At 38.2% G+C, this 13,753-nt stretch overlaps 1 protein-coding gene across 1 annotated transcript in view; it reads right to left on the reverse strand.

Moving 5' to 3' along the window:
• Positions 1 to 300: 300 nt before the first annotated feature.
• NID1 (nidogen 1) overlaps positions 301 to 13,753 on the reverse strand; it is a 43,136-nt gene continuing 29,683 nt past the window's right edge. Inside the window, exons 15-20 of the mRNA XM_053938965.1 lie at positions 12,182 to 12,308; positions 7,386 to 7,557; positions 6,432 to 6,589; positions 4,996 to 5,119; positions 3,619 to 3,731; positions 301 to 2,172 (exon numbers count right to left, since the gene is read on the reverse strand). Coding sequence (XP_053794940.1) covers positions 2,051 to 2,172; positions 3,619 to 3,731; positions 4,996 to 5,119; positions 6,432 to 6,589; positions 7,386 to 7,557; positions 12,182 to 12,308 — 816 coding nt within the window. The 3' untranslated portion in view covers positions 301 to 2,050. The remainder of the gene's footprint in view (positions 2,173 to 3,618; positions 3,732 to 4,995; positions 5,120 to 6,431; positions 6,590 to 7,385; positions 7,558 to 12,181; positions 12,309 to 13,753) is intronic.

Here is a 13,753-nt window from a genome sequence, read left to right on the forward strand (position 1 = left end):
CTGAAGTACAGGATAACTGAATTATGCTTACTTGACAAAGGTAAACAAGAATTTACAACCAGCAAAAAGATTCAGCCAAAACAGAGAAAGCACTGTGTTCTTCAAGCACTCGCATATGTATTTGTTTTGAACTATCCCACTGCTTCCAGAATACTAAGCCCCAACAGTGTTTTTTTCCCCCTGTGATGCTGCATCTTGGAAGAGAAGTACCATCACTAGGTAGGAGTTAGGTAAAACCCAGAACACAACAAGAAAATATATTTGAGACACCACATATCACTTCCTTCTGCAGGCATGACATTCTTTTTTATAGAAAATAAAAACCAACCATTTTTATTGACTATACTGTAGATACCTGTACAGAGTGTAAACTTTAATATTTCACCAGATATGTGAATACTTCTGGAGAAAGAGTTATCAAGCACCTTCATTTCAACAAATTTTTGATATTTACAGTAAGACATACCTGATTAAGTGTATGAATAGAATGAATTAAGAGTTATAAAAAGTTATACAAAAAGATCTTTAAAACGTTTATATGTTTTGTTATTTTATGATAAATATACAATTAAAGGGGAAGATGTCACACAGTTAAGACTCAGAATTGACTCTGTTTAAAACTGTCACCATTGTGTCTGAAGAGGAATTGAGGAAATGGGGATGTTAGCTTACTGCTCTGATCAGGACACACAGTGAAATGTGCTCATGCAGGAGCCTCACAAGCCCTGTTTTGCTCTGCCACAGGTTGATTTGCACACGAGCTTCCTTCCCAACACACAGTGGGGAAACCAAACTTCACTTCCAGATTTATTCTGCTAATTTGACATAAGTATGCATTTAGATTTTCCCTCTCCAAACTTACTGGTGATGATGAAAACATCAACTTCACTTTGATTTTCAGAACACCATTTTTCCTGTTACTGAACACTGGCACATAAATGGATTTCACTATATTTTTTTCTTTTAAGCACCAAACCAGAGGTGAGCTTCCTGAAAATCAGCTTTTAATTGCCATGGTTTCTTATGGTCTACAAAAAGGCATAGCATGGTTTGCTAAAGAAGAAAGATTGCTAAGATAGAATTCAGAGACCACATTGAGGCTTATAGAATCAAACATAGAAATACTCTTTTAAAGCCTCTCAGAAAACAAATGTGACTATCTCTTTAGAACCACTTGTCTCTCGATGAGTCAACATCCATTCTTTGATGGCCTATCAGCAATTGTTCAAAATATCTAAATTTTTTAAAGTGGATTTTAGGGAACTACTCAGGAATCCACCTCAAACAGAAGAAAGATAAATCTCTTAAAACCTAACAAAAATTTCAAATATATCCACTAAACGATGCTGATTATCTATAACAAATCATGTGCTGTAGGAAAGGATCACATAAGCCAGGGTGAGAATTATAATCCTTACAACACATGGATAAAATACTTCTGTAATACAGAAGTCAAAAGCTGAGATTCAAGTTTTTGAAGTGGAAGGACTGGTGGTGAGAAGGAATGTGGCTGGGCAGTAAGTATGTGCTGTTACTGGGTATTCCCCCTCATCTGTTCATCCTTGGGACCCCCTGATTTTTTCTCAGCTAGAGATAAGCCCAGCCACATGTATGATGGGCAAAGCATACCACTTCTGCAGAAAACTGCTGCTCACTCCAAGGTACAATTCAGTCTCATGATTTGAGTAGTTCCATTCTCTTTACTCTGTTCTATGTTTTGTTACTTCAATTTTGCCAAGAGACACATCCTCCTTGTCTGGGGCAGATGCAACTAAGGCATCCACATTTACCTTTAAAAGCAAAGAGATAATTTTAGAAGGAATAAGCTGAAGTTGGACCCAACCTGGGCAGTTCTGTCTTACTTAACTGCTACAAAAACAGCCTCTGCCTGTGTCTGTATGTGCATGTATGTGTGTCCGCATATGTGCATTGTGGCTTGCTGTCAGCAGCATGGAGCACTTATCTTAAGGGCCTGATTGTGTTGATAGGAGTGAATTGTTTACAGCACATTTCCAAAAGGTGTCTGCTGCTCTAAGGATTATTTTAATGCTCAGTTTCTATCTATACAATCTACTCCAACTGTGTTGTCAGGGCAGCGGCAAGTACGGCCTCCCGGGGTAGCCAAGCAGAGGTGAGTACAGCCACCATTATTCACCGTACAGTAGTTATGTCCTGGAAAAAAAGAGATGAAAAACCTGAGAGAAAAACAAATGCAAACCCACAAAAAAATCTGAAAGAGACACGTACAAAAGACGTTAAGATTTATGGCTACACTAGGGAAACAAGCCATAATGAGATTAGGAGTGGAAGAAAACTATGCTTTGGGGAGATAAGAGTCACCGTATCCCTTGTGTCAACTTGACATTCACATGAAAGAAAGATCAAGATATCAGAGTGAAAGACACAACATGGATCAAGTGGGCTGTTCCTAAAATCCCCTTCATAAACTGACCACATGGTCACAGATATTAGAATGAAGAGAAGTGAGTGAGTAAATAGAGAAGTGCAATATGGGGACAATGTACAAAATGCTACAGAACATCTTCAAATATCAACTGCACAAAGACAGAGGAATGATCCATGAAAACAAACAAACACAAATAAATTGGGTGTTTGGGAAAGTGTTAACATTAAAGAGTGAAATGAAGGAGAAGCCAGTGCCAGAAGCAGTGGATCAGAGAGGAAAGGCACCCATCCAGAAAACCACTTGAAACAGACATGACACAGAAAGAAATTACACCAATATTCTGAATATTATAGGTATAAGCATATACTCAGAGCACACAATATTGTTAAATTTTACACTGCCTACCAAAATAGATCAGTGAATTAACTAGTAATAGCAATATAACTGATTTCTTAATTATGACATTTGTATGTATTTTTAAGCTCTGAGCAAAAACTTCCACTAAATTGTATTTTATTGCATATATTAAGTAATTTGAAGAGGAACTATCCTAAGGAGTTTTTATAGTCCCAAAGTAAAAATAGCACAACTCCTATAATTCCAGCCATATTGGAATAAAAAACAGCAAATGCTTCTCCTGTGATTTGCCAAGAACACACATAACTGCTTCACAAAAAACAAATTATATATCAAGGGTATCAACTTCCTCTCTTCCTCTTTTCAATAGCATATCTGAAAACCTTCACATTCAACAGAAGCTCAGTCCAGACACTCTACCACCTGCTGTTTTCTGAACATTCCATTTTGAAAAACACTGGATGTCATTAAGAACATCTGGAAGACCATACTATTTCTGTAGTTTAAACTTAATAAGTGAATAAGGCCCTAGCTATGAATATAGCATTCAATTTAGAAGATGATACATTAGCATTTCTGCCAGGTCAGATGGCCACCTTAATCATACACATGCTTTTACAAAGGGCAGAACAGGCATCATCCCCCCCTCCAGTTTTGGTTTCATGTGGCAACTAAAACTTTTATGGAAAAGAAACTAGGGGACTTTTAATTTCTTACTAAACAGAAATCTAAGCACTAACCCAAATCTTTACTACCCAATTCAGTTAGCAGCTTATAAATGGGAGCTACTACTAAGTTAATTTAGACAGTAAGGTGTTACACAGCTGGAAAAACTCAGGAGTCATCTGGATTACCTCCTGGGCACTGGGCAAAGGCTGTGGTGATTCCGTAGAGTCGTGAGTGCTTGTGAGGCTGGAAGTTATCATTTTCTAATGAAATCGTGTGATCCACTGCTACAACGGCATCCCTGCCACATGCAGAAGAAAATAGACAGAAGTGAGATGAAGGTGAAAGTATAGGGGAAAACAAAACAACACAGCAAGAAGCCTCCCAAAAAACCCCAACCAACCAATCAAACAAACAAAACAAAACCAAAAGTGGAGAAAATTTGAAGTTGCTTCTTTTTTACAATTAGGAAGAGATACCAGAAGTAAAATCCCCCAAGATATCACCTTTCCTGGACAAACCTAGTATGTTATGACTTTCACTCTAGGCAGCTAAGAAATTTATCAGGGAGAAGCCTTAATAATTTTGAAGGTACTTCAAGTACAGGACAATGTCCCTCTACAGGAGGGATGCATGTGTTGGTAGTTTTGGCACATTTTTCACATTCTGCCCCTCTGACAAGTATTGTGGTACAGCTGACATTGCAGCTATTAAGCATAAAAATTATGGACAATGAAGTGTTTTAGGTGGAGCCTCATCTCCAAAAGGAATATAGCTAGTCAGAAGCAATCCTTCTTAAGTATAAAAGGACAATCAAGTATAAAAGGATCTCCAGACAGAATATAGCTAGTCATAAGCAATCCTTCCTTCCTAAGTATAAAAGGACCTGTAGCATGCTGCTCCTCAAACCTGTTCTAGAATAGCACTTCCCAGATGTTAGTTTCTAACTTGGAAATTCTCACACACAGTAATAGCTACTGCTGCTGCAATTGATGGAGGCATTTGGGTAACAGTTTGCTGATAGAGCTCATAAAGCCATTTACATCAAGTAAAAATATTTACTTTAAAATGCAGGGACGGGATTTTTTTTTCCAGAAGTTAAAGTAAACCTCTAAGTCTTGTTCATATGGCAACATTTTAGAGCATTTGCAATAAAAGAAGTGTCATCAAGATGATGAACACTATTTTTTTCCTTATTTTTGATTGAACATTCATATAATATAGGGCATAGAAAGCCAAGAGTGATGAAATGTCTGCCCTCTACAATGCAGCTGCTGTAAGAGAAACAAGTTACTGCCTACTCTTTTCCCAAGAATGTACAGTGTTAAAAGCATTTTATTCAAGGACAAATCACTATGCTAAAAAATGAAAACTCAGCATTAACTGGCAGCATTAATAGGTCAACTCTACATATCCACTCCACCCTCCATCAGCTATTGCCAGGAAAGCAACAAAACAGGAATGTGTGAGAGGTCAGGCATGAAAAATGCAGTGTATACTTCAGTTTCTACCAGGGAGAAAAAAAAGATGAAAGTACTCCGTAATTGCTTTAGCAGATAACGTACCTTCTCCAGTCTGTATAGTATAAATTCTTCCCATAGCTTGTAACACCAAAAGGATACTGAATACCTTCAACAATCTTTCGTCTACCAAGGTGATTAGTGTTCATACATTCCAGCCTCTTGGTACCTGGATGCAGTGAAACAATTAAGCCTTTGAATCAGAACAAGAGAGCTCTCATCAGGGATTAAAGACAAACATGCAAGCATGAACAGGGTGGAAAGTCCTGGAAATCTTTCAGTGTGCTGCTTAGTCAAAGCCTTCCTCCTTGTCACATGTGTGCATGTGCCAAAAATTGAATGGATAAATACACTGATGCTAATGCTACTCAGCACATCACTGAAGTTAAAGAAACACAGATGTCCCAGGCTGCCATGGCCAATGCTCACAAGCTGAGATTCCTGCTATGGATTCCAGAATCCTCAGGTTGGTGTGGAAAGGCTGACACTGACAGAAGGTCACCTCCATTCTGGAGAGATACTTCAGCCATTAACTGGTTCCACCTCCTCTGGAAGACATTTTTGCAAAGTTTGTTTGGTGAGCATGTTCCTGAAATGTTTGCTGGGTTGGGCCATGAATGTGAGACTGCAGAAAGAACATCTAACTCATAGATGCAAATAGGTGCAAAAAGGTCTAGCATCAAAGCCACTGCAGGCTGGGAACACTGCTAATAAATGTAAAAACCTGTAGGTTTTTCCTAAGTAATGTGTTTCAGAATTAGACCAAAAAAGGAGAAGATGCAAATGTGAGAACAAGACAGGAAGAGAGAGAAAGTAACTAGAGATAGCAGAAGGAGATACATTTGAAGATTGGAGGAAGTGTTTTACAGTGAAAAAGAGAGCCTGGCCATTTAAATTTATCCAAAATTTGAAAGGTGATTTGAAGTGTAAAAGCACCTCCACAGGAAGATATCCCTGACAGAGTCTACACGGTGAAAGACTGCAAGATGCCAAAAGATAAAAATTAAATGAGATTTAAAAGCACACTTCCTCCCCCATCCACTCTCACAAAACTAACAAAAGATTTGTGGCAGAACTTTGATCCCTTGATCTTTTGGGTGCATTGCTTTTACAAGCCTTGCTTCAGTCAAATGTAAGCCAGACTTGGCCTCAGGTTACAGGCCTTAAAACAATAGTGCCAGGATGACATTCTGTAAGGCATATTAGATAAATGTGTGGTTTTCCCTAGTCTTAAACTAACAACTTCTTCAATGCCCTAAGCACTACCTAAAAAACAGCCACATACAAGACACACAGATATAAATCTGTTGCATTCCTAGAAAGTTTTGTGATTAGAATTGAAATCCTTCAGCTTGCACACAGTCTCATGTGAATAGCAATGAATAAATCATTAAAGCCAAAAGCTATGGCTCTGCATAATTTCAGGACTGGACACACTTACACTACTACTATTACGAAGAAATATTTTAGCCCTCCTTTACCTGCATCTACCCAGCACAGCATTGAGGAATAAGGATCAAATGTCAGTCCATTTGGTAACCCAAGATCGTCTTTAACAAGAATTCTTCTGTTTGTGCCATCCATGTACGAAGTTTCAATTTTAGGAGCTTCTCTGTTCCAGTCAGTCCAGTACAAGTTTCTTAGGAAGAAGAAAGAGGCTAGAGTTGAGACAGGGACTTCTCTCAAAAGACTGTTGTAATTAAAAAAATGCTAAGAACACAAAAGTAATACACAGCCCCTAAATCATCTAAATAAATAAGAAGGGCCATACTGCACTTTGATATAGAAGTCAAAAAAGTTTAGTAAAAATGTAGTAAATATACTTCCATTAAAAACAAAAGGAGCAAGCACAGGCATAAGAAGAAATGCTTTCCTTCCATTGTTTAGCTTATGCCAGCCAAAAAGACCTATATTGCAACAGTTCTGAGGGCCATTCAAAATCTACATCTACATTTCGAGTTCTTCATCTCACTTCCCACAATGTCTGCTCAGGCTAAAGCAAGAGCATTTGGCATACATTTGGGACCCATTTGAAACAATATTTTTCTTTTCAGTGTACCGTGTAAGCAACACACAATGGAATCGGAGTAGTTTATCCTCAGCAGAGATCCCCAGAGAGGGCCATTAACTCTCTGATGTTTTACTATTAGTAACTGTTTTTTAGTGATAGGATTTTTTTCCTTGGATGTACATTCTGTGCCTGAGAATACGCAGGGCCCCTTAATGGCACCTTTGTTGTTTACTCCTTAACACACACACACAAAATTTACTATAAGATGGAAGCCCATGATGCTTGACCTGAACCCAATCCATGTTGCTTGACCTGAACCCAGAGCCTTACTCCATCACTGGGGTTCTGCATGGAACACAGGTCATTAAATAACCAGATAAATAAAATCAAGCTTTGTATGTGTTTCTTGACAACACATCCATACCCTCTCACAGGATCCATGACAATTGCTCTGGGGTTCACCAAGCCAGTGTCAAAAAGGATGCGACGCTGGCGTCCATCCAGCCTGGCCACTTCTATTCTATCCAGCTGAGAGTCAGTCCAGAAGATGTTGCGACCTAGATGATCTACAGCTATCCCTTCAGGGCTTCCCAAGTCTGCAGGAGAACAGAGGAAAACATTCCTAGGCATTATATTTATTCCCAATACACTCTATTAGCCTCAGTGCTGCATAAGGATAACCTTTAAGAGAGATAAGTTTTCTTCAGTGTTCTGGCTGTGATCCAACAAAAACTACTTTATATCACTTGGAAGAGGAACATGCATTTTACCTCAAAGTTTAAATACACAAAACTATCATTGAAACATAAACTTTAAGAGATTTAAAGATTTTAGAGGAGCTAAGATTTTAGTTAGAGATAAGCCTTATTAGAGTTAATTAAAATAAAAGGACTCTGTAAGTAGGCCTTGATGAAGTTAAGAGTTAGTAGTTAACTAATAATTGATTGCTTGTCAACACAATGTTTAGTTAGCTGGGTTTATAATGAAGAATATAGAAACTGACAAATAGCTTTTAGGAACATAAGACAATTGTGGGCCTCCTCTGTTCTGAAACCAATTGAAGACAGGGAATGGGAGTTCTACCAAGGTTCATTTGTCATATTTGCATTGAAAAGGTAGAAAGGTCAGAATGAGGAAGACTTCCTTTACTTCCTCATTTTGGGACCCCTCCCCATGAAAGGGACCACCGACCCATTTCAAGGAACAAACTACGCATGCTTAATAGCTTTTGAAATGATTAGCATATGAAGCGAGGAATGGGATGTACCAAAATGATGAATATGTATTTGTATTTTGGGTATTCAATTCTTGTGTGGATAAAAGGACTCTGTAATCATTTGAAAGCCGCGGTGTGTATTTGGGAGCTATCCCGCACGCTGCCCGGCGTCGCAATAAACATACACTTTCTAACTTTAAACTGTTAAGAGAGTTTTTGTCCATCACAGTTGGATATTGGTGCTAGATCAATATCCATATTTCTTTAATAAATCATCATAAAGACATAAAATGAAAAGTTCCATGCAGAACAAACTCGCCACATATAGAAATCGTACATGGAGGGGCAAACATAGAAGGCGTTTACAACAGAAAAGGAATAGCAGATAGTGTCAAAATCTTATTCTACCATACTTAGAAGGCCATAAAATGGATTTTACAACCCTTAATATTTCTCCTTCCTCAGCACTGGCATACACAGCATTCCTCTAACAACTTAATTTATGCTAAGTGATGCAACAATTAAACAAAATCTTACTCTAAACGCTAGAGACAATGACATTAACTAACTGATGCAATCTAGATCCAGTTCTTTGTTTTCGCAGAGCTATTCTTTTTGGAACACATTTTAGCACTGTATGAGCACAGTTTTTCTCAGACAGTTATTCCAAAAGCAACAGGAAATAGCAGATAATGACCTTACTGCTCTAGCATTAGTAATTTCTAACTTGGATGCAGGATGCAGAAAAAACATGTATAAAGCTTAATTCAGCCACTATGAGAAACTGCTCTGTTTTTTTCATGGCTCCATTGAAAAAGAGCAGGCAGGACATGAGGGATTTAAGGAAGCCAAAAACAAGTTATTAAAAAAAAGTCTATTTTCATTCAATTTCAGTTCCAAAAGAAGAGGAAAGAATTGCACACGGTCACTCCCCAAAAGAGGCAAAGTGACCCTTTAAACCAGCCAGATGTTGAAAAAAAGCACCTTTCAAATGCTGATCCACACACCGAATGGAATGTGGCCCGTTAGCCTTCTTTTAATTCTGAGGTTTATTCACTGACAGCCATTAAACAAACATTATGTGACATAAGCAACCTTTCTGGGGAAAAGGCATTAGGCTCAGGACATTAGAACACAGGGCTCTTTAGGCTTTGCTACTATGATGTTGCTGTGAGTAACAGTTGCACAATAGTTCAAGCATCCTCTGCTCTCCCACTCAAGTGGATTACACTTAATCTGCACACATGACATTTTAAGTTTATATTAATTGCTGAAGAGGTGGAAAGGAACAAACAAGATGTATTTCATTGTTTCTGATTCACAGCTCATGGCCGGATGGAAAGAGTGATGGGCAAGAAAGTAAATGTTAATCAGGCATTTCTTTACGCCCCCTGAAGGCTCTTGGGCACACTTTGACTCAGATATACTGACTTCTCATTACTCCTTTATTTCTCTTAGCTTCTGTGGAGCTAATCCTGTCAGCTGCAAGAAACCACCTCACATATACTTCAGATCCTCAAATGTTCCTACTTCTTTCCTTGCTAGTGGCAGAGTCTGCTGAGGGTGGCCTCATTTTGAGGTGATGGTGGCAACAGTCCCCAGTGGCAACAATCCCAGTATCTGGGATCAGAAAATTATTGACTAAATGGTAATGGAGGAGCTCCCAGAGTCTTTTAGGAAACAGAAGACAGTAGCAGGCAAAAGATTTGCTGTCACTGATTCCCAAGAGCCCCTGCTCCCTGACTAGTTTCTTGTTTCAATTTCCTTATGTCAGCTATATGTTAGAAGATTTAGAGAAGTCTAAAGTAAATGTCCCTTCTGTGTGGTTGATAATGAGCCAGAAAACACTATCCCCCATGGAGGGAGGGGTAAGGGAATATTTCAAAGCTTCATTTATCACCAGTCTTTCCAGAGGCACAAATATGTTCCTGCTATATTGTCATCAAGCCTGATACAGTCACAGGCTCTGTCCCTGAGGGCAGGTTTGTATAGACATGTACAGCTGATTAGACTTTAAGTAATTACTGCAGAGGAAAGCTCTGATCTCCTAATCTACTGCCACAGCTGGAAGGCTGAGAAAGACTCCACAGCCTACACAGCTGCAGGGATAAAGGAGAACTGGATGGGGCTCCACAATTAAACAGTGTTTCTGCAAAGCAGCACAACTTGGATCACAAGAGCTTTAAAAAAAAAAAAAAAAAAAACAACCAAAAATGTAGTACATTCCACAAAAATATGCAAGAACTGAAGAAAGCAGCTGGAGCTCACAGGAGGTAGAAGGCAAAGATCAAAACAAAATAAAATTCTCATAAGTCTTCTGGGGGGGAGGCATTTTCCTATTTAATTTCAAAGTTTGAAATTTGAAAGTTTCAGTTTTGGCCCCCACAGAAGATACCCATTCAAATGCTGAATATTCAATATTACTTTGATCTGAATCCTTATTGAAACGTCCATTAACATACAAAAATTAAAGTGCAACATCTCTCCCAGTCTCTTCAGGAAAAGCATCCACATCCTATGCAACCAATAGAATTATTGAGAAAGCTTCATACGTACAATATTTTTAATAGCAAATAAAACTAATGAGGTTTCCATGTGGCATTGAAGCACCTTGAATTACCTTAAATAATCAATCAAATTTAGGTGAAATCCTTCACAAATAATTTTCCAGCATTTTATAAATTGCAAGAATTTTAATGCCTACACACACTCTCATTAGACAGACATTCATATCCATATAAATTTTTTAGCAATAGTAATTTCCCCCATTTTTAAAAGTGCAGATTTTGAAAAAAAAATCATTAATAGTGCAAAGCAAAAATATTTTCCCTGCAAAGTTTCTAAGTTGCACAGGTAAGCACAGGATTGCACTACAAGTTAGAGTCCTTTTCACATTAAATATTTTGGGATGGAAAAAGAAGTCTTACAAAATACCTCAGCTATCAAGTGGTATAGAAATATGAAGCTCCATAACTGCTGGAATGGTTAGGGATGCCCTTAAGCTCTCCCTTTTTCCTTCCTAGGACTATGGTAGGATCCAAGCCACCCTATCTATCTGCTGTCCCTAAGAGAATGGAGTCTCACAAACTGACTATTCCAAAGCACAAAGTCCAGGCAGTGATTCTCTACACATCCAAAGAAAACTAAACCAAATTTATTGTCGAGTTTTATACCTGGCTGATCATTTTTCTAAAATAATTTCACAAGTTTTTGTAATAATGTCTACAAAGGATTCAAAGCAAAGGTGACCTCTTCCACTATCTTAACTTCAGAGGTGTTCTAGGATCTTGAGGGCACTAGTGTTTAAAATGTGCCTCCAGCTATCTTTGCTGTGGTTTTGTTTTTTTTTTAATGACATCTCCCCCAACCAGTCACTTTGTTCTCTAAACCTGTCCTTCCCCTTAGCCCTTTCCACTCAATAAAAGGGTTTAACACTCAAGATGCATGGGCTTGCACTTAACCCTTCTAATGAATATTAACATGGACTGCAGTGAGTAGCAGTCTTGAAGGAAAGAATGTAAGAAGATAAAAACTGGATAAGCACTAACTCCACAATACCATCTAGTATAATGCTCAAATTCTTGGACAACTACAAAGGGTAAAAACCAAACAAGGTGGCTTTACTCACTTTCCATGCTCACTTGAGTAGCAGGCACGGGAAAACCACAGCTGAAATGGTTTCTAACAATTCTTCAGCTGTTTGATCCCCAAGCCAAGGAAGAGAGAGCAGGAGTTCTTTACAGCCTCCATGCTCACCAGTCCTTTCTCAGCAGAGCAGACAGCTAATAGGTAGAGTTCAGGAGAGAAAAAAAAATACTACATGTCACAAAATCTCAGCTATCCAACACCTAACTTGCTTTCCAGAACAAAAATCAAGGACACCCTCTGATGGTTTTCCATGTTAATGTATAAACACAACTCTTAGCTCAGGCAATACCTAGGAAGTACATATTATTAAATCCAAGTCTAATACCACTCCTAGAGAAAGACTTTTGTGCTGTTACCTGTTTTGATTATGGTTGTTGGCTCCCCGCCATGCAGGCTGGCCCTGCTGATCGAAGGACTGCTGATGTCTGTCCAATAAACCATCTTGTCCACGCAGTCATAAGCAACTCCAATAACAACTTTGTCCTGTTGGACAACAGGCAAGTTAGATCAGCTTAGGATAAATAACAGTTACTCATCAGCAGCATTAATTTATGCTTTTAAGTTTCAAGCCTGAAGAAACAAAATTCTTGAGGAAAGGTGGGAAATGAGGAGGAGAGGCTGAGAAAATCATTGGGTAACATTGTCAAATATCTTAGAAAAATACTTCCAGTTAAAAGTCCCTTTTAAGTAGCAGAGATCATTCACCATTATTTCAAAGAAGCATTGGAGATATTAGTACTGAAAAGTTTGACTTCTACAGCTTCATCTGCATACCCATCTAAAAAAAGTTCATGCTGACATTTTACTGTGTCACCCCTTCATGTACCTTTTTCCTCTCATTCTTTCCTTTTAAGGGGGAATAATGACTTCCATCAAATCTGACTTACACTGACATACAAGTCATGCATTATGGCTACACTTCCTATGTAGCACCATTTCAATCCATAAAGTTCTAGCAATTAAGGTTTTAAAATAAAAGTTAGATTAAACAAGTACTACATAAATCATTGTGGTGGAAACAATGTTCTCAGTAACAATAAACATTTATATGCAATTTTTCAGGCAGAAAGAAGACAGGACTAGAGTTTGAGTTTAGAGTTCAAACTCACTCCCCCAGGCAAATCAAAGGGAGTATCAGGGTAAAGCAACAATTGTACATAGATTCTCAAGTTTGTCACTGTTGCTGCTTTTGCAACACAGCTTTGAATTAAAACAGATGCACTTATACATTAATTCTGTGGGTTGCAAAACAGTATAAACACCTCTGGCACCATTTTGCTAATACACAACACAGACAACACAAAGTCAACAATGCTAGCAGAGACTGAAAGTTTCCATTTAATTGGAAATTTCTAGAAAGAATTGCATCTTACCTCCTGGAAGTTCTTTCCTCAAAATACTTCTAATTAATTAATTAAAGTTAGATCATGTACATAATGAGACTAGGTGACAAGTATTCAGAATCATGTCACCTTCAGCCTTATTACACCATTTTTTGTACAGCATGTTACTTTTTTAAATGTTATTGCAGCAGCACTTTACAGAAGGGACAAAACCTTGATTTTGCCCTTATATCACAGCAATTTATGGTACTATTTAATGACGTGAGTCTGTGTAATTTAGCCAGTATTTGATTTACTAACTGCTCAGTATAATACATAAGAAAAAAAAAAAGATCAGCATGCTACTTGACATTGACATCTATTCTAAATAAAGCAACACTGGAATGAAACCAGAAATCCTAGGCCTTGGGCAAAAGAAATGAATGTGATGAAACTGCCAGTGCAAAGGGCTGGCACGTGACACTGGTGGTGGAAAAGAGAGTATCAGGAATATACTCAGTATCAGGAATTCATTTTCTTGGAAAAAAAGATTCTCAAGACGGTAGTAAGAAGCATGGGAAAAAGATCTACCACCCATTGGGCTTA

The sequence above is a fragment of the Vidua chalybeata genome, chromosome 3, assembly GCF_026979565.1.
Source record: "Vidua chalybeata isolate OUT-0048 chromosome 3, bVidCha1 merged haplotype, whole genome shotgun sequence".
Classification (NCBI taxonomy): Eukaryota; Metazoa; Chordata; class Aves; order Passeriformes; family Viduidae; genus Vidua; species Vidua chalybeata.